Raw genomic sequence first — 21,402 nt, forward strand, 5'->3', positions numbered from 1 at the left:
CAAATTTTAAATTTATTTAAAAAACAAACAAACAATATTTACACATTAATAGCTGATTGTCCTTCATCTTAAAATAACTGTCATTGTTTTTTAGTTAGGAATAACAACTTTCCATCTTAAAAAAATGAAATTCCTTAATCTATTATCAGAAAGGCAACTTTTTATTAATTTTTGACAAATACACTTACTTATAATTTCAATAGCACTATATATAAATTAGCTAGGTAAAAAGTATTTTAAAGCTACTGTAAAAAGACACAAATGATATAAATTCTGTGTAGTTTGAAAAATGTGATTTCTGCTTGAGAAATGAAACATTTATATAAACTGTCTCATTAGATTATCCACAGATTTATATCATAAGCGCATAAAATACAAATAATCAATGTCCATATTAAAATCGATTATAATAAACTTCTGTTTTGTTTTGACATGCAAGAAACAAATGGTTTACAGCCATTAAAATAAGTTTCATCTGACCACTTAAATCTCAAATTTTACATGAAGTGAAAAGAGCTGAATTTTGTATCCAAATTTAAAAAATAAAAAGTACTGCATCATTTAAACTTGAAATTATATAACTTTATGGTAATCATCCAATCATTTTATGTAATAGTTGTTGTGAACTGTATCATTGAAAAGTTTGACAGCCAAACAGACAAATTTGTTTAAATCAGTGTTTACTATTATAATTAAGTCATCACAGGCAGAATATGAAAAAATATGTGAAAATAAGTTTTAACTCTTTAAAAAAAATTATTAGTTGTGCATCTTACAACATTCATACAGTTCTCATTTATATCATGTATATTATGATAGCCACTGAAGATCATTGTAATAATAGTTTTTCAAATAATTTTTTTATTCTCCTAATCTAAGTCATATTGATTGCTAATTGAAATTTGCATTTTGAAGAACAAATGTTTCTTCTACCCGACAATCACCATTTATCTATAATATTCTTATGCCTTTATTTCTATTTATTTACATTACTTCAGTAACCAATAGTGAAATGATCACCAAAAGTAGCAAAAAGTCCAAATAAGTTTTGGGTAATGTGCTTGTTGTAAAAAAGTAACCCTTTTAATTATCCCAATATTTTAAAAATGATACTATTAAGAATTGTGAAAAAATACAATTAAATATTTCGTCAAGACATTTTCCAGAATAAAACATGTAACATTAACAGAATTCTGTATGTAGAAACATCAACACCATCCCTGATTTTAGTTTTGTTACAATAAAAGAACAATGTATTTGTCAATTAATTTATACACAAAACATGGAACCAACATGGTCTTTTCATAGCATGTCTGTTTCATCTCTATCTGTTCACAGGTAACTGCCATTGGCATTACAGTTGTATAATGGTTACTGGTCTCCATCCATCCTCAGGTAACTTCATCTTCAATACAAACATTACAAACCAGGTGGTAAAGTTTATAAACCTAAATGTTTTCAATTCTTTGCTTTCTTATTATGTCTATTTTTCCTATCTATAAATTTTTTCATGTCTTTATCTTCAATCAAATCACACAGTTCTATCTGTTTGTCATTCCCACAACCGCCAACAGGACATCTAAAAATACATAGTAAAAACTAATTATTGTATAATAACTAACAGGACATTTAAAGTTCATAGTAAACACTTATTTCTGTTGTAACCATTAGCCATAGCACATCTAAAATTACATAGGAAATACATTTGTACTTATTACTGTTTTATAACCAACAGTACCTGTCTTACGATAAACTGTGAACATATCAAAAACTAGACATCATACCACATCTTCTTATATCTATCTTAAGATAAACTGTTAACATATCATAAACTAGACACCATACCACATCTTCTTATATCTGTCTTAAGATAAGCTGTGAGCATATCATAAACTAGACATCATACCACATCTTTTTATATCTATCTTAACATGGCTGTCATAAGTTAGGAGCCTGTAACTCAGTGGTTGTTGTGGTTTGCAGTATATCATATTTGTTTTTCTATCTACCGGGTATACTGTTTTGCACATAAATATTGTGACAATGGACATGATTTAAACAATTAATGAAACCAGTGGCGGATCCAGAACTTTTCCTAAGGGGGCCCTGCTCCAGTCATGCTTCAATGATTCCCTATATAATCAACCAAATTTTTCCCACAAAAGGGGGGCCGGGCCCTCCAGGACCCCCCTGGATCCGCCTATGGAAACATCTTTAACAATACAATACAGAGTTTATTTGCGTGTATCTTCATCAGGGAAAATTATACACCACGGAAATTTAATCTGCCCATTTTGTCATCAAATCGCGAAAAAACCCCAATTATAGTATATGACTGACCATTTTCTACATTACATGGGTGAAAAATTACAACTTTTACAAACTTTATTTGTTTTTATCTGGACGTAGTATAATAATTCTCAAATTCATATTAGGTCATATGTGGACTACTTTCAGCATAGATTAATACAGAATATTATTTAAATGGATAAATTTTAAACAATAAACATGTCCTACTTTGCTTTGCGTCCTTTTGTTTTGATATAATGGCTGATTCCCTCTTTATCATAGTGATGACCACAATAAGAGTTTTTGACCGGATTAATCATATCTTTGCCAGTATATGGACAGCGTGTGTTGATCTCTGGCTGTGTCATGGCAATATCCTCATCAATCTGAGTGGATGTAGCTGGACCAGCATATGATCCTTCTGAAAAAAACAATTGTAGTCTCAAATGGGGGAGAAATGGACAACCTAAATCTTTTATTATCCTATTACTGAAAGTTATTGTTTATTTAAAATCAAAGAGAAAATTATGAGTCTTAACTGAAGCGAAAAAAAGAAACATTAATAAATTGTAACTTTGCTGGTTTTTAAGCTAACAATATTTTTAAGACTAAGCTTTTAAACAGAACAGAAGAATTTTTTGTAAGGATTGAAAAACATTTATTTCTTTTCTGTATTACTTGAAAACTTTACAGAAGGGACAAGTTTTTCATCATAGAGGATAAATACTACTCCCAATAAGTGGAGGTGTGCCTTAATTGGCAGAAGTTAGAGGCATACAGATACATCATACATTCACACGACTCTAAAACATATATATTATTTATATTAATACATATAGAGGACAAACAGCTGTGGGTTTGAAAACATACATGTGTAAACAAACAGTACTAATGTGCTCATATCAACCACCAACAGCTTCTAAGATAAAAAGGATTGTAAAACAAATGTCCATTTTATCACAAAAAGATCTCAAATAAGGACTTTTAATTCAAATTCAAACCCATCACTAAAAATAAAAATTATTATTAATGACTTAAATAGCTCAAAATTAAAGAACCTTAGTGAGCACGCTCACATACCCCACGTCCCCACATTGTCATTGGAGAAATTAAATAAGTATAAGAAAAAAAATTGTATAAGGAAAAATATTGAATAATAATTTCCTGTCAATATACATAGTATGTCCTTATTATCTACAAAATTTCATGAAATTCTGTTGTGTGTTTTCAGAGGAGTTGAGATGACAAACTGTTGCAGAAGTACATTGAAGCAAATAAGTTCAAAGGGGCACAACTCCTAGAAAAAAAATTGAACCGTAATTTCCTGTTGATATGCACATCTACATAGTATGTCCTTATTATCTACAAAGTTTCATGAAATTCTGTTGTGTGGTTTGAGAGGAGTTGCGATGACAAACTGTTGCAGTAGTACATTAAAGTAAATAAGTTCAAAGGGGCGTAATTCCTAGAAAAAAAATTGAATCACAATTTCCCGTCGATATGCACAACTACATAGTATGTCCTTATTATCTGAAAAGGTTTCGTTAAATTCTGTTGTGTGGTTTGAGGAGTTGCAATGACAAACTGTTGCAGTAGTACATTAAAGTAAATAAGTTCAAAGGGGCGTAACTCCTAGAAAAAAAATTGAATCGCAATTTCCCGTCGATATGCACAACTACATAGTATGTCCTTATTATCTGAAAATGTTTCGTGAAATTCTGTTGTGTGGTTTGAGAGGAGTTGTGATGACAAGAAACAGGACTGACGGACGGACGGACGGATGGACTGACTGTCTGATGGGTCAAAAACATTATACCTTCCGCAACTTCGTTGCATGGAGTATAATAATATGAATGTATTACTACTATCTGGCTGAGGCAAATTTTAGGAAGGGATTTAAATCATAAAAAAAATCTTCATAATAAGACCAAAGTGAGTTAAAGAACAGATCCATTAGAACAGCTGGTCATTTCAAAAATCTTTTAACCATTGCAGAAAAGATTTGACCACCACAGCACAAAGTGAAGATAGTCACACATTGATTAAATCTGTACAAACCACATAATACACAATCTGAAATAGGGAAGTAAATCATTATTATCCTGTAAACGGTACCAATCTTACTGCACCAGATGCTCATTTCAACAACTCTTCAGTGATGTTCAAAGCCAAATATTTGAAAATTAATAGGATATCAATTTATAAATGTATGACAATTAACCAGGGTTCGTAATACTAAGGGCCTTCATTTACATTAGTATAACCATGAATGAACCCTAAAAAATAGAGTATAGAGACCCTTAAAGTAAAAGAAGGCCATACTAAGGAACAAGGGCTAAAAAGTCTATTACTTTTCTTGACCCCAAAAGTGATATCTAGTCACCCTGCAGGTGTTAACAAAAGTAGCTTTTGTCATTTGTAAATTTCCATTTTTTCAAGTAACTGTAATGTAAAATTTTACTTCATAAGTGAAGAAATTCATGGATAATTTATTTCTTAAGAAAAGTTGTGAAAACATGGACTCTGTAGACTGGTTGTATGTTATTTGACTTTCTTCTGAAACAATTTGTTACTTTATGAAAACACGAGTTTAACCCTTACCATGCTGAGGCCGTAATATTACAGCAATACCTAAAGTAATGTTATTTTGCTCCAATGGCTCTCTACTTTTGGAGGTAAACTTTAAGATATTATTTAGAAATATATGCATGTTATGGTTGTTACCTCAGATTTACACTATTATTGTCATGTTATTCAGTTTAAAATATGAATTTCAAAAATTGAAATCGGATAAAACTTTTATTTTAAGGGCTTTTTTGCAAGCATATAACTACTGATTGTGTTTAATATTGAAATAGCCTAGGTAACTACTTCTATCAGTCATTCAGTTGCAGTTCCAGTTTAAGTAAACTAGAGGCTTTAAAAATATAATACCAAAACTGCATTTTCTATTTAGCCGTCTTTCTATTTATGTCAGCCATGATGCTTGGGAGCCAGGGTCATCAGACACATTTTTATACAACCGCAAACAACTTTTGGGGTCGTATTATGGTATGATGTTGTATTGGCTTCTGTGTCCTCCAAAGACACATTTGGTTTCAAGATATTTACTTTAAGTAAATGGACCTATATGAAATTTTACAAGGAGGTTCAATACCACAAAAACAAGGTTGGGATGGATTTGAGGGGTTATGGTACCAACAGTTTAGAATTCAGGGGCCCAAAACAAGTCTTTTTGTAGTTTCATGACAATAACTTGTGTGTAAGTTTATGGATCAATCTGACATTTTACGACAAGGTTCCATATCACAATTGGGGATAATTACTCAAAACATGCAAGAATTAGGGGTCAAAATAAAATTGATAAAGGAAATGGGGATTTTTTCTAGTTTCCAGACAATAATTTGCTTTAGGTGTATGGATCTCTCTTACATTGTACTATAATGTTCCATAATACAAAGGGAAGACTGGGATTGAGTTTGGGGTAATTGTTCCCAAGGAGGGGGGGTTCAACAAGTTTGGGGGGGAATTATTTTTCCAATTTTTTCAAGGAGTTCATATTTCTTTTTCAAAACTTTTCAAATTTCAAACTTTTGAGAAGAAATCTTTAACTGCACAGTATTGTGCTATAGATTTGTAAGATCTTTGACCACATTTATTTTGTGTCAGAAACCTATAATATGTCATAAATTTGATTACAATCCAAATTCAAACAGTATCAAGCTTGAATATTGTGTCCAAATTTGCCTTAACTGTCCAGGATTTTACCTCTTTGGTCGTATCAGGGTGAGCTCAGCAAAGCAATTTATTTGAACTAGATACCCTAATAATGATTGTGGCCAAGTTTTGTTTAATTTGTCTCAGTAGTTTCAGAGGAGAAGATTGTTGTAAAAGTTCACAAAAATTTACGAAAAATGGTTAAAAATTTACTAAAAAAGGCAATAACTCCTTAGGAGATAAATTAACCATTTTGGCCATATTGAATTATTCGTAGATCTATTTAACACAGGTCTATAAACCGTTCATTTGCAAGCACAGACAAATAATTATGCAATCGATGAAACTTCCTGATTTAAAAATGAGATAAATGTGTTATTCAACAGGGTACAATCAAATAAGATATACTTTAATTATGTATATATTTATTTCATATAAAAAGTGAAAAAATCCTACAGAGTCTCTTTGATCAATCAATTACCTGGCTGTTGCATTTCATTAACTTTGTCAATAAGATCAACATATTTCTCATGCTGTGTCAGTTCTGCATCATTGTTTGCTTGCTTTAGTTCCAACAACTTATTATCTAATTCTTTCTCCAAATCCAAGGGCTCATTTTTCTTTGTTGCCTAAAAAGAAATATATATATATGTAATAGTTAATTATTTTCAAATTTATTTTCAACCCATGGCTCATTGTCTACATTGCACAATGGAAATTAGATTTGGACCAACATTGTTGTACAATATATATATATAGACAGGTACCTTACAATTGCTTTATGTCTATAGTTTCTTAAGGAAAGATATACTATAAGGCATTAATATAGTTTCTGCACTAATTATCTTTGATAATTAAAATTCTTTATATCAGCATAGACTAAAGAGCCTGTGTCACTCACCTGCATCTTCAACAATGGCCACTTAATAGCATCATTAAAGAGTAATAACTCTATGAAGTGTTAACTGAAATTTTCAATCATTTTGACATTTTTGTAATAAATTATTCTGATATTTTTTTCTTTTTTCTAGTTTCGATTTATCTAATATAATTTCTCAAATGATAGGCAAAATATGTTTCAAATTATCATTAAAGGAAAAAAAAACTCCAATTATGATCTTGTCTTGCTGATCAATTTTGTAATTAAAGTTTCTATCTATCTATCACAATTTTTAAAATATAATGCAAAATGTAAAAGTGGTCACCAAACATGCCAAAGGGCAATACTCTAATTAGACAATAAGCTAGATAACTAGATAAGATACCCTAAAAAATTTCAGCTTAAGTTTAGCTAACATTGTTACGGTTGTTTCCAAGGAGAAAATGTTTATAAAATTAACATTCATGATGAATGAGCAAATTGTGTAAAATTACAAAAGGGCAACAACTTCTTAAGGCCACGGTTTTTTAATTTGTTGGTTTACGGATTTTTCGCATAAAAAAGTCGGGTCGGTCGGTCGGAAAAAAAAAGAAAAAAAATATCTTTCAAAACAGAAAAAATACGCAAAATAAAATATATATTTCACCTTACTAACAAAATGTTGGTCTTATATGCTGTTTTGTTATCATTTCTTAACATTAAGTTCGTTGAAATATTATTGATCAGTGATCATGAACATCGCATGACATCGTTTAATAATTTCCTGTAAAAAAGGGGGGTTGCACGGACAAAGACGAAATTAAATTGTCATTTCACAAACAAGAAAAACAGATTCGCGTAGCTCTCAATCAATTCCAGAAAACTTGGTGAATAATGATCTTCAAGCACAAAAACTGATAAAGAAAAAAATATAAAAGCGTCGTACAAAAATAAGTTTCAACACACGTGTCGAAAAACGTAATAGACTCGTCCACTGGAAAAACGACAATATCGGGTTAATCAGTTGTCATGCAATCCGGTTTTTATCCCAATGATCAATATTTTTTGTTATCTATGAAACATGAAAATTTCAAATGATTTGTTAATATTCAGTACTTTAATTGATGTATTCCACCTGTCCACATTTGGACAAGTCTATTTCTCTGAGATGATGCATCTTACGGACTGATGACAAATAAGGGAAACAAACTTATTTTGTAAGTGGTTTTAAACACAGGTTTCGTTCCACAAAATTATTTGCGCAAAAGACATTTCAAGGTCAGTTATAATTGATTTGTCTATTTTTAGAAACGTAAATTATTTTTCACAACAGAAAGGGTTACAGTCAACTTTGTTAATGATTAATGCATTTCATTTCATAATAAAGAAAAATTTAATTATTTTTCAGGGATAATGCATTTAAAAGGGTCGGCGGGAATAAAAAAGCATGAAAAGTCAATTTTATTTTTATTCTGAAAATCGGCAAAATAGGGTCGGCGGATCCGTAAACCAACAAATAAAAAAACCGTGGCCTAATGGGTCAATTGACAATTTTGGACATTTGACTTATTTGTAGACCATGTTGAACATGTTCAGTGGCGGATCCAGAATTTTTATAAGGGGGGGCACTGGCTGGTTAAGAGGGGGCCCGCTCTGGCCACGCTTCAGTGATTCCCTATATTTCCCCCCATCACCTAAATCCGCCTCTGATGTTTACTGTTTACAGTTTATCTTTATCTTATCTCTCATAGTATTTAAGATAATAACCAATTTTTTTTTACCAATTTAGCGTAAATTACCCCAAAATCAGTTGTCAGCTTTGTCTGAAAATTTCAGGGCAGCTAGATCTTGACCTAATGAACATTTGTACCCAAAGACAGATTTGCTCTTTATCCTTTAATTTTTGAGATACAAGCCAAATACTGCAGTTTACACCTATGTTCTATTTAACCATGGCGGTCAGAGTTTTTTTGACAAAATAGAAAGAAAAAAACCCACAAACTTTATATTAGATACCCTAAGAATCTTTCAGCTTAAATTTGGTTGAAATTGGAATTCAATTGTTTCAGAGGAGAAGATCTTTGAAATAGTTTACACTGGACAAAGACAGACACCAAGTGACAGCAAATGCTCACATTTCCTTTTAGGAAAGGTGAGCTAAAAATAGAACACACTGGTTCTTTACAGCCAAAGTGCTTGTGAGCAATGAAGGATAAAGATACATTCATTTTGCAGTGGAAGGCATTCTGTGAATCGGTTCAAATATTATTATGAACAAAGGAAGATAACTCCAATTTTAAATATTAATTTAATCATGATAATAGCATTGATACTTTTAGAACAAATTGAAGATTCATGCACCATGCACAACTTATGCATGTACTTGACAGGTATAATTATACACATAAATCATTCTGTAACTTTATATATTTGAGTATTTTTGATTGATTAATTTCTTGATTTGTTCATAGATTGGATATATATAGAATGTTGCATTCAATGAACTATATTTTGTTAATCTCAAAAGTGGTGATAAAGTTTTGACAATTGATAACAATCGAGTCAGCCACTTATTAGTGCAGGAATACCATTGTTACTCCAAAAAAGATTGCCTGATATGGAAATAGAATCGATATTACAAATATAATGGCAAATGTAATGGCTATCACCATGATCACAGTCTTTAAAGACCAAGTGGATTGAATATTAAGTTGCCAGATTGATCAACAAGCAGATAAGGATAATCATTATTCATTCTTCGGAATATAACTCAGCACTTACAGTTGATTTGACACATTCTACAGCCTCCATAAACTGCTGAAGATCTCTTTCCATTCTAACATACTCTTTCATCACAGATCTCAGCTCATCTATTTGTTTCTCATTGTCTGAAAAATAATAAATCAGGTACTAAAATTATTTGTTTTATTCAAAAACAAGAATGTGTTCATAGTACACAGATGCCCCACTTCCACTATCATTTTCTATGTTCAGTGGACCCTGGAACTGGAATCAAAACTCTAATTTGGCATTAAAATTAGAAAGATCACATCATAGGGAACATGTGTACTAAGTTTCAAGTTGATTGGACTTCAACTTCATTAAAAACTACCTTGACCAAAAACTTTAACCTGGAGCAGGACAGACAGACCGCAAACAAACGGACATAGGTACGAACAGACACACAGACCAGAAAACATTAAGCCCCTCTACTATCGTAGGTGGGCATAAAAAAAAGAATGTGTCCATAATTGTCTATGTTCTATGTTCATTGGACCATTAAATTGGGATAAAACTCTTATTTGGCATTAAAATTAGAAAGATCATATCATAGGGAATATGTGTACTATAAAACAAGTTGTTCAGACTTTAACTTCATCTATTTATCTTGACCAAAAACTTTAACATGAAGTGGGACAGACAGACAAACGAACGGATGCACAGACCAGAAAGCATAACCCCCTTCTACTATTGTAGGTGGGACATAAAAAAGAACAAGGTGAGGTTTCACAACAATTATAACTGGCTATTAGACTCATACATGGGTTTATAGTTGTTGTCCAACAAAAATATTATATGAATAATAATGCTTCAACCAAAACAAAGGCATCACTGCAAAATTATATTTTTCTAGGCAAACTTTTGTCTGTGTTGTAATCATTATAGCTTTCAGGTGACCTTGTTGTCATTTTTTGCACTTCCTACTTCAAGGAGAATGTTTCTGGTGTAAAGGGTATGGAATATTTGTTCCAACAAAAATATTATATGAATAATAATGCTTCAACCAAAACAAAGGCATCACTGCAAAATTATATTTTTCCAGGCAAACTTTTGTCTGTGTTGTAATCATTACAGGTTTACTGTCAAATTGAATCATTTTCAAATGGAAACTAGAAACTTCTGTTGGCATTATAAATGTGTGTAGTTTTCATGAAGAATACAGGAAGGATTGTCTTAAATATAGGCCATGATTCCTTGTCTGGCTTTGCAATGGCGGATCCAGAACTTTTCCTTGGGGGGGGGGGGGGGGGGGGGGCGCTGACTGACCTAAGGGGGGCCCGCTCCAGTCATGCTTCAATGATTCCCTATATAATCAACCAAATTTTTCCCACAAAAGGCGGGGCCCGTACCCCCCAGGGCCCCCTGGATCCGCCTATGCTTTGGCTACAATGTATACTTTGTGTTTCTATTACATTGTTTCCGCTGACGGTCGACATTTTCGCAATTTACATTTACATGTCACAAACGGGATTTTGCCACTTTGCGACGCACGTGTTGAAGCAAAATGTTGACGCTTCCTCTCGATCCTTCTTTTAATGATAGTCAAGAAAAGAAAACTGTTGTTATGACGAAAAATCTTCAAAAGCAAGAAGGTCTCTGATTTACAACTTTATCATTTAACTTTGATATAGATAATTGATTTGAGTGGGTACTTTAAAGTCGTTTCAGTAACACCCGTTTTTCAATGTTTCAAGCATTACGATGGTCTAGAAAAGAAAACTGTCGTTATGGAAGAAATCTATTCAAAAGGTTAGGTTGGCATGACAGTAACACTTCAATGTAATGACTACACCTTACACGAGGGATAAATTTCAAGTGGTAAAATGTGTTCTTTTGTTGTAAAAAACCACTTCTTGTTTTGGAGGGGGGGATGGAAAATTTTAAAAGAAAAATATATTTGTGTTACTTGGCAAAAAAAATAATAAAGTGGCGAAAAATATATTTTTTTGGCGAAAGAGGTGGCGAAAAAAATAATTAACCCAGGGGAAACCCTGTTCTATTAGTTTACAAGCTCCTCACTTTTAAAAAAAAAGTTTTGGATTTTCATATATTTTGACCTCGATCATCACTGAACAATGCTGAAGAGACATTTATCTGCAATATGCAAAAAGTTGGTACTGTTGATGTTATGTGTAACTAAATATACAAGTATATCCAGTGGTGGATTATAGCAAGTCTGACTGTTACCTTTGTCATGTTCAACAAAGTCCATACCAACATCTAGAGTTGTCTCCATACCAACTTTGATGTATTCTTCAACTGTCTTCATAGACTTCATAGCCTGATCAACAACACCAAAGTGTGTTCTGGAAGACATCTTTAAACCAAGAAAGATGTTAGATGCCAGCTGTAATTACACTGTAAATTAAATGTATTTATTACATTTTGTAGGTCCATTATACATGTTATATCAATCATTCAATAATTATAATTTATATTTTAATTAAAAGGCATAAAAAAAATCTGTTTTCCCTCTTTTAAGCAAGCGAAGCCGAAATTTTGATAATAACGTACTATGGAGATATATTTTTCTTATTCAAAATTATAAAATCTTTCTACATAACAGCCGGACAGCAAATCTCATAATGGCGTCGATTTTATTATTCTGGTCACGTGATTTTCAGTTCAAAAAATGGCATTTTTAAGCAACGGCAATGACGCCACGAAATCGACGGCGTAAAGCTATTTTGTGTATTTAGCATGCTTAACCAAATACATCATTAAATACGGTAGGTTTCAAACTTTAACTACGTTATTCATTTAAGAATGAAAAAATAGAATTTCCTTGATTATTTGATTGGGAAAGATGAAAAAACGTGCCGCGGCCGTGACACTTCTCGGTAAATAAATGTAAATTGAAATGACACACGGAATGGTAACGTATTTTCCTTTATAGGGATGATACCTCCTGATATTATGAACATGAAATGCCTATTGATACAAAAACTCGCCAGGTAAAACGGCATTGTGTCAATTCAACAGGCCCAAAACTAGCGACCGGCCAAAGGGAGATAACTCTAATGAAAAGTCGTTGAAGGGACGGCTGATCAGAAACGAGAGAAAATAACCATTTCGCTCAATTTTAGTAAGTGAAAGAGTTCATTCTGGGGTAAAATATCCAATAATTTATCAGTGTGCGAAGGAAAATGTGTAAATATGAAAAATACCTTGGATATTACAATTAATCATTGGAATGAGGGCACCTGTCAGGTATCAAGACCCAAAAAGTCTGTCATATTTCGGAGCTGTTTTAGTCAAGAGCAGAGCAGTTTCATCAAAAAGAGAAGGCAGTCCCTGCAGGGCCTTACCAATTTGTGATGTGTACTGGAATTGTGCTCGTGTGTAAACAAGGAAGGGTAACGTCATGTGACTACCCCAGTTCTGTTCTCCATGCTCCAGTGTATCAATATAAACTTATCATATTTATTTTTCCTAAGTAAAACGGGTTTGTGTCAATTCGTCCAGAGTTGAATATTTGTCAATGACAGTCGATGTTGAAAAATGGCGGTTCCGAAGGCTGAAAATAAATGACTTCAATTTCTGATTCAACGATGAAATTATTTGACTTCTCATATCTTTTAAATACTTGTTAAAATTATCATATCATGCATACCGCTCGTGATACGTTTAGTTTCTTATAATTTAACAAATTCACGATTTCCTGCCGGGTCGTCTTCCGCGGGGAATTATTTTTCTACGCAGCGACATCTGTTGACGACGTTCTCTTAAATTATCTCCACTTGATTCTCGAATAATAAATCCGGGTTTTTAACGGACAAATCAGGGATTTGCTGTCCGGCTGTAAGATACATGCACATGCATGTCATTAACATCTACATATCTTCATTTATAGTGTTTGTTAATTTAATCATCTTCTGCAGGGACGAAAAAAAGTCCATGGCAAAATCCAGTTATGTTATGAATTTTCTAAATCATACAATGCATTTGAATTCTATTTATCTAGGGCATGCTTGCCTGAAAACTTTTCCAGATTATGAGATACACAGGTTTGTCTGTACTCAGAGTAAATTTTGAGGTGAAAATACGGCCATTTTAGGTATCTATAGGGTCCACATGAACAGATGAACCTTAAGTGTCCTGTCATGCCTGTACAACTATAAACATATTCTATTCATTCGCGTTACTGCGTCAGCCGGTCATGACATAAGTCATTTAAGACAAATATTCTTGTGTTAGATGATATTTCTTCTTCTTCTTTTGTCATTTGCATTTGTTACAGAAAACCATCAACGAACTGATGTTTACTTTCCTTTATGCTGACTTTTGAATACAGTTTTATACCTAATGTTTCTGTAAATTGTGTTTTTCAACAATTTCTGTTGTTTGTACCCATGGAAAGAGGCACAGGGGGAAATTTTGTAAATAAACTGAAGTGAGAAGTACCGGAAACAGATTTTCCGTTTTGGCGGTAAAACTAAATACAGAAAAGAGTTCGGAGAAAATTTGCGGAGGTAGTACTGTTTACTTTTTTTTTAAACACAATTTTCTCCTTCTTCACATCTTTTTCTGTATGTTCATATTTTTTTTTATTTTTTCTTATATACTAATTCGTATATCCTTCCAATTAGGAACACTATTAATATATTATATGGGCTTAAATCAGCATACTTTAAAATTATATTTATATGAAAATCCAAGTTGTCTTAATATCATGACTATAGTCTATACAAATCCTTGTGAAATCTAAAAAAAAAGAAGATAGATCCATAAGTAATTATATTATAATTTTTTTTTATGTGTAACAGGAGAGCACAATCCCCTCTGGTCTACTAACATGACTAATGAAAGGAAACAATCACATCACATACTTTAGTTGTGACTTAATTAAGGTTCATGTGGACCCTATGGCTAAAATGGCCGTATTTTCACCTCAAAATTTACTATGAGTACAGACAAACCTGCGCATCTGTAAAAAATTTCAGGCCTGGCATGCCCTAGATAAAATAATTTCAAATATGTTTTATGTTTTAGAAAAATAAAAACTTACCAGGATTTTGCCGTGCACTTTTTTTCATTCCTCATGAAGGTGCCAAAATAAACTAAGTTGGGAAACAGGTTTGAGAACTTCCCCACAGGTAATAATTGAAGTGAGCAGTATTGATTGACATGGACATTAGATGGACAATAGATACATGACAATAATTGGTTATTTAAACTGTGTACCTGAGTGGACCATATCAAGGTAAACTCAACTGTTTGTTAATTTTATCATCTTCTGCAGGGACGAAAAAAAGTGTACGGCAAAATCCAGTTAAGTTATGAATTTTCTAAATCATACAATGCATTTTAATTTTATTTATCTAGGGCATGCTATGCCTTAAAACGTTTCCAGATGCACAGGTTTGCCTGTACTCATAGTAAATTTTGAGGTGAAAATACGGCCATTTTAGCCATAGGGTCAACATGAACCTTAATCGTGTTTAGGCGGGGTCATGGCGGATGTGCGCCCTCTAGAAATATGCCTTATCACTAATCCCGGCAGACCCCAGAATATGCCCTGCACGAACTATTGACGTCATACAACAATTACTTTTCCATTGTGGCATCAGATATTCAGATATTTTGTATTATGACGTCAAAATTTTGTGTTGTCCAGTAATGGGGATAAATAGCAATAAGGTGTATTGCAAAGCATGGGTTGTCCTCAGCTCAACAAAGTATCTGTTAAGACGACGAAAATGACTGCCGTCACATTCCAACCGTTTTAACATTCAAAGAAGTATATAAAACATGTAAAACAGTATAAAGTTTAACAGAATCAACGTGATTACTACTTAACAAATCTACAGTGTATGATATAAGTTCTATAAATATCATATACTTCCAAAGAAAGTTGTCAAAGGGGTACTGTGTTTGATGACAAATATCATAGGCTTTTAGCAGTTAAAGTAAAACAATTGTTACATTATAGTTGCGGTTTTATAAACAATTACAAAACAAAGTCAGGTCTTGAGAAAAGATGTCAGATAGTCTGTCGGAAGGGGACAATAATGGATGACCTGTGTTAAGAGAGAGCAATATCTCTTGCATGTAAAACCCTTGTAGATTTTGAAAAATAGCAGGTTGATATGCTGCTAAAACATGTAAAAAGGCAGCACTCGCACCTGCAAAGTGGGTTTTGATATAAATTGTAATAACTAGTTTCCCAATCAACTATAAATAAATATGTTTAAACTACACAGTCAAGGACCCTGCCCCCTGAATATATTTGATTGACTAATAGTAATGTTACACCAGTTATCAAGTAACCAATGACATAACATTCGCTTGATTTTATTTTATATGGAGGGTCAGCTTGTGTACTCTTGATTGTCTCTATTCTACTTGTGTTCAGTCCCTTTTTCTGGTAAATATATATTTTATAGAGGTAGTCTCAATGAACAATGATGAATAGAAGGTCACATATTTCTAGTTTATTATGGTGATTGTAGATTGTCAGGGATGGATTGGGGCGGTTTTAGCTTAAAACTTTAATTTCTCGCTAATTTTACCACAAAATATTTCGCACCATGCTTCTACATTCATGACATTGCACCCACTCTAGAAGAACATTTGAATAGTTTTGAAAATTTAAGTTTACCTATAACCTATAATCCTGGATCTGCCCTGTTATAAAGTTCACCTCACTTTATTACCATATCATCTGTTACAGTAATTTTAATTGACAGATCAGCAACTCTCACATGTCTGCACGTTCTTAAATAAACATAATTAAATAGATCAATTGAAGTTCTTATACACATGTTGGCATTCTGTAGTCTGACCATCAAATGATGTACTTGTTAATAAATTAGTTAGGGGGTCTCATTGGGGGGTTCCGATCCCAGATCCCGCTTACTGTTTTGTCAGATTCCCGTATCCCGCTTACACTATGTACGTAAGCAATTCTCATTTTTTTGTCATTTCCCGGGTCCCGCTAGACCTCATTTCCCGTTTTCACGACAAAATAATTTGACTTTCCTGTGTCACGCTTACCAAAAATTGGCAATCCCGCGTCACGCTTAGACCCCAATGAGACTCACTAGTTATAGAAACTGGATTGTATTATTACATAGCAAATATATTATAATTAGAAGAAGTAAACAAAATATACATAAATAGAAGTAAAAAAAATATACTTATATAATTAATATAAAAGTTAATTATAATGTTTGAATAATCTCCCCTGAAATTTGGATTTTTATTTTACAATCCGACAAAAATTCTCAAGTTTTTAGATGTAAAATCATGCCATTAACAATTTTTCTCAGGTAAGACCAAAAAATATAATACATGTGTTTCCCATAACCCTACCTACCCTAATTTTTAGGGCATACCCTAACACTTTTTATGCCATTTTGGAACCAGAACTGCATGTTAAAGTCAGAGTGATTTCCTAGTAGTAACCAGCTAGAAAAAAATTGTTAAGGACAATAAAAATGATTATGCTGACTGGTGGATTGGCCTTGTTAAAAGCCATATAGTGTTCTATAGTTGTTAATTTCATTTGGTCAGTTGTTATGATCCTGGAGAGTTGTCTCATTGGCAATCAAACCATCTTCTTTTTATATGAAAAAGCATCATAATACATTTGTATCAAAGATATGCAAACAGTCGGAATATTTGTTGTGATGACATGAGCACTTGTCTTGGGCAAGTTAAACTCCACTAAATTTTACTTGTCCGGAAAAAACATGAGAAAAGTGACTTGCCCTGGATATCCAAAGAAATATTGAAGTATTCTACAGCATGTACAGTAAGATTGTATGATTCTATAAATTGTTTTTTTTCTCACGATATATATTTGTGATATATTTGATTATAAATATGTAAGAATAAAAGAAGGTATGGGATTAAGACTAATAAAACAGAAACTCAACAACAACACAAATCGAAAGGTATATTGTATACATGTAGATTGGTCAATTTTGCAATGTTCTTAAAAATGATAGCCAGTAGGTGCATGAAGTTTTGAATCCAGTAAATAAAATGAACACCAAATAATAGATCATTTTACATATATTTTATCAATCCCAGAAAAAAACCCATATTTTATCATGTTTATTACCCACGGAAATAAACAAATCATGAGTATGGGAAATAAAACAAATTTGTAGGTTGAAACTGTAGGAGTTGTGACCACAAAGTGAAACATCATGAAAAATATGAATTGTCCATGCAGAAATAACCATAATAACAGGGATAAGAAAAACTTAAAAACAAAAATCCTCATACAGTATGACAGACAAATGATATGCATGAAAACAAACAAAAAACAAAAAATCATGATATAAAGCAGTTTCTTTTATTAATGTGTTTCAATTAAGACTTGTTTATACATTGTATATACATAATATACATGATATATACCTTATCTTATGCAGAAAGTTGGAATAAAGTGACTGCACAACTAGTTCCAATTAGAGTGACAATTGTGTGTTGTATTCATCAGATTCATATGGATGTTATTGTTTGAAAACATACTTATCATGCTGATTACTGGCAGTTTTGTTTAATTGTCTTTTTTCCTCCAATATGGTGACAGGTGTGTATTGTTTCATACATCATGAACATGGGTTAACATCTGTTTTACTTTTATCACTTTCATTGTAGAAATGGACTTTCTGGAAGTATTAGAGGCTAAAAATCTGAGTAGAAACACATCAGATAACACACAACTGACAGTACAAAGACTAGTACAGTTAAGAAGACAAAAAGATGCTCTCAAAATTCAGTTACAGACTGTAGAAACTATGGTAAATGTCCCTTGATAAAATTATTAAGATCTGTCCACCTTTCCATGGAAACTCCTTTTGATTTAGTTCTGAGTATTTTTTTTTTTTAATAAACCAACTACAACAAATGTTGTGCTGTTCTTACAAGCACTTTGATTATTAATATAGTCAAATCATTTCATGTATTGACACATATCCCTTTTTCAAAATCTTTTACTGTTTTAACTTTTTAGTCAAAAACATCTGTGATATATATTTTTTTTCTTCAAAATCAAATATCTTGATATTAAGCTCCTTTGCTGTCAATACATCTTATGTTAGCAAAGTTCTGCAAGTTTGTACAAAATTGCCAAATTATTGTTTTAAAGTGCTACAATGTGCTATATATATAATATAAATAAGAAGATGTGGTAGGAGTGCCAATGAGACAACTACATCATGTACATATAATTATATAAAACTGCCCATACTGTATTGTTCTAACGTCCTACTAGTATATGATATATATGATAAAGCTGTACTAAGGGTTTTTGTCTCCCCTTGAAAGAGTATGCTGTTTCTGACGTCTGCTGCATCAACTATTTTATTGGTTCGTGATTAGAACAGGAACCTCTAGTGGTAGGTCAATGATATTTAGTATGGACATGTATTTCAATGTACTTCAATGCAAGCCCTCTCATTGATTAAATTATTACTTGCATGACTTAGCGGCTTTTATCGTGATTATTTGATTACCGGTTCAAATATTTCATGATAATATTTGACTATTTGATCATGTTGATGATCTAGGACTGTATTTTTAGCTCACCTGGCCGAAAGGGCCAGGTGAGCTATTCCCATCACTTTGCGTCGGGCTTCTGTCGTCGTCCGTCGTCATTAACTTTTACAAAAATCTTCTCCTCTGAAACTACTGGGCCAAATTAAACCAAACTTGGCCACAATCATCATTAGGGTATCTAGTTTAAAAAAATGTGACCAGTGACCCAGCCAACCAACCAAGATGGCCGCCATGGCTAAAAATAGAATATAGGGGTAAAATGCAGTTTTTGGCTTATAACTCAAAAACCAAAGCATTAAGAGCAAATCTGACATGGGGTAAAATTGTTTATCAGGTCAAGATCTTGCCCTGAAGAATGTCAGATGAATCGGACAACCCGTTGCTGGGTTGCTGCCCATAAATTGGTAATTTCAAGGAAATTTTACTGTTTTTGGTTATTATCTTGAATATTATTATAGATAGAGATAAACTGTAAACAGCAATAATGTTCAGCAAAGTAAGATTTACAAATAAGTCAACATAACTGAAATGGTCAGTTGACTCCTTTAGCAGTTATTGCCCTTTATAGTCAATTTTTAACCATTTTTCGTAAATCTTAATAATCTTTTACAAAAATCTTCTCCTCTGGAACAACTGGGCCAAATTAATTCAAACTTTGCCACAATCATCATTGGGGTATCTAGTTTAAAAAATGTGTGGCGTGACCCTGGGAACCAACCAAGATGGCTGCCATGGCTAAAAATAGAACATAGGCGTAAAATGTAGATTTTGGCTTATAACTCTAAAACCAAAGCATTTAGAGCAAATCTGACATGGAGTAAAATAATCTATTTAGTCAAGATCTATCTGCCCTGAAATTTTCCGTTGTTGGGTTGCTTTTAGTAATTTTAAGGAAATTTTGCAGTTTTTGGTTATTATCTTGAATATTATTATAGATAGAGATAAACTGTAAACAGCAATAATGTTCAGTAAAGTAAGATCTACAAATAAGTCAACATGACCAAAATTGTCAGTTGACCCATTAAGGCCACAATTATCATTGGGGTATCTAGTTTAAAAAATGTGTGGCGTGACCCTGCCAACCAACCAAGATGGCCACCATGGTTAAAAATAGAACATAGGGGTAAAATGTAGATTTTGGCTTATATCTCTGAAACCAAAGCGTTTAGAGCAAATCTGACAGGGAAGAAATTGTTAATCAGGTCAATTTCTATCTGCCCTGAAATTTCAGGCAAAACAGACAACCTGTTGTTGGGTTGCTGCCCCAGAATTAGTAATTTTAAGGAAATTTTGCAGTTTTTGGTTATCTTGAATATTATAATAGATAGAGATAAACTGTAAACAGCAATAATGTTCAGCAAAGTAAGATCTACAAATAAGTCAACATAACCATAATTGTCAGTTTACCCCTTAAGGAGTTAAATGCCCTTTATTGTCATTTTTTAACAATTTTCATAAATTTTAGTAAATTTTTGTAAATTTTTAGAATATATTTTCCACTGTAATTACTGGGCCAAGTTCGTTATAGATAGAGATAATTGTAGCAAGAAGAATGTCCAGTAAAGTAAGATCTACAAACACATCATGATCACCAAAACACAATTTTGTCATGAATTTATCTGTGTCCATTGTTTAATATGCACATAGACCAAGGTGAGCGACACAGGCTCTTGAGAGCCTCTAGTTTATTATTCTTGTTTAAAAAAAATAGTTATAGATTTTGTATTTCCATGAGATTGTTTCGCCCTGTACCTTCAGTCATGGTTCATTGCCTTTGAATATTTTGCATAACTTACATGATAAAGTATTACTATTTTAATATAACATTTTCATTTTACAATTGAGATAACCTTGGTACATTTGAAAATTCTTCTCTTTCATTACAATTTTAAACATCAATGTAAAAGTAAATAAGCAGTTTTTAAAATAGATTTCAGAAAACAATGTGTCATTGGAAGAAGATACTCCAGAGAGAGATACAGAGGAATTAACTGATGTAAAAAGTCATCATCGTGAGTTGTCTACCTTGATGGATTGTTACAGATTAACAGGTGATCAGATGAAGTGGTGTACAACATAAAGCTAAAATATACAATTACCTGTCAGTAAACTTTTAATATTGAGAACAGAATGTGTCAAAGAGACAACAACATGGTTAAAAGCAGAAAACACCCCACCAATGGATCTTCAACACAGCAAGAAATCCTGCACCAGGAGGCAGGCCTAAGCTGGCCCCTAATAAA

At 32.6% G+C, this 21,402-nt stretch overlaps 2 protein-coding genes across 4 annotated transcripts in view; one reads left to right on the forward strand and one right to left on the reverse strand.

Annotated features, from left to right (window-relative positions):
• On the reverse strand, positions 1-14,082 carry LOC139498605 (E3 SUMO-protein ligase NSE2-like). Of its 2 annotated transcripts, none has more exons than XM_071287067.1 (6): positions 13,949-14,082; positions 11,834-12,004; positions 9,647-9,753; positions 6,488-6,635; positions 2,518-2,710; positions 1-1,579 (listed from the first exon to the last, which is right to left on the reverse strand). In XM_071287067.1, exons 2-6 carry the CDS (start codon positions 11,961-11,963, stop codon positions 1,459-1,461), a joined length of 699 nt encoding a protein of 232 aa, XP_071143168.1. In that variant the 5' UTR covers positions 11,964-12,004; positions 13,949-14,082; the 3' UTR covers positions 1-1,458. The 2 variants fall into 2 exon arrangements, with proteins under 2 accessions (XP_071143168.1, XP_071143170.1); XM_071287069.1 differs by having other exon boundaries at positions 11,834-11,963; positions 13,949-14,060.
• The window catches only part of LOC139498604 (centromere protein O-like), a 19,433-nt gene continuing 12,007 nt past the window's right edge, over positions 13,977-21,402 (forward strand). Inside the window, exons 1-3 of one of the 2 annotated variants that reach the window (XM_071287065.1) lie at positions 13,977-14,118; positions 18,260-18,402; positions 21,090-21,210. In XM_071287065.1, coding sequence (XP_071143166.1) covers positions 18,262-18,402; positions 21,090-21,210 — 262 coding nt within the window. In that variant the 5' untranslated portion in view covers positions 13,977-14,118; positions 18,260-18,261. The remainder of the gene's footprint in view (positions 14,119-18,259; positions 18,403-21,089; positions 21,211-21,402) is intronic. The other variant, XM_071287066.1, reaches the window with a different exon arrangement.

The sequence above is a fragment of the Mytilus edulis genome, chromosome 12, assembly GCF_963676685.1.
Source record: "Mytilus edulis chromosome 12, xbMytEdul2.2, whole genome shotgun sequence".
NCBI lineage: Eukaryota > Metazoa > Mollusca > Bivalvia > Mytilida > Mytilidae > Mytilus > Mytilus edulis.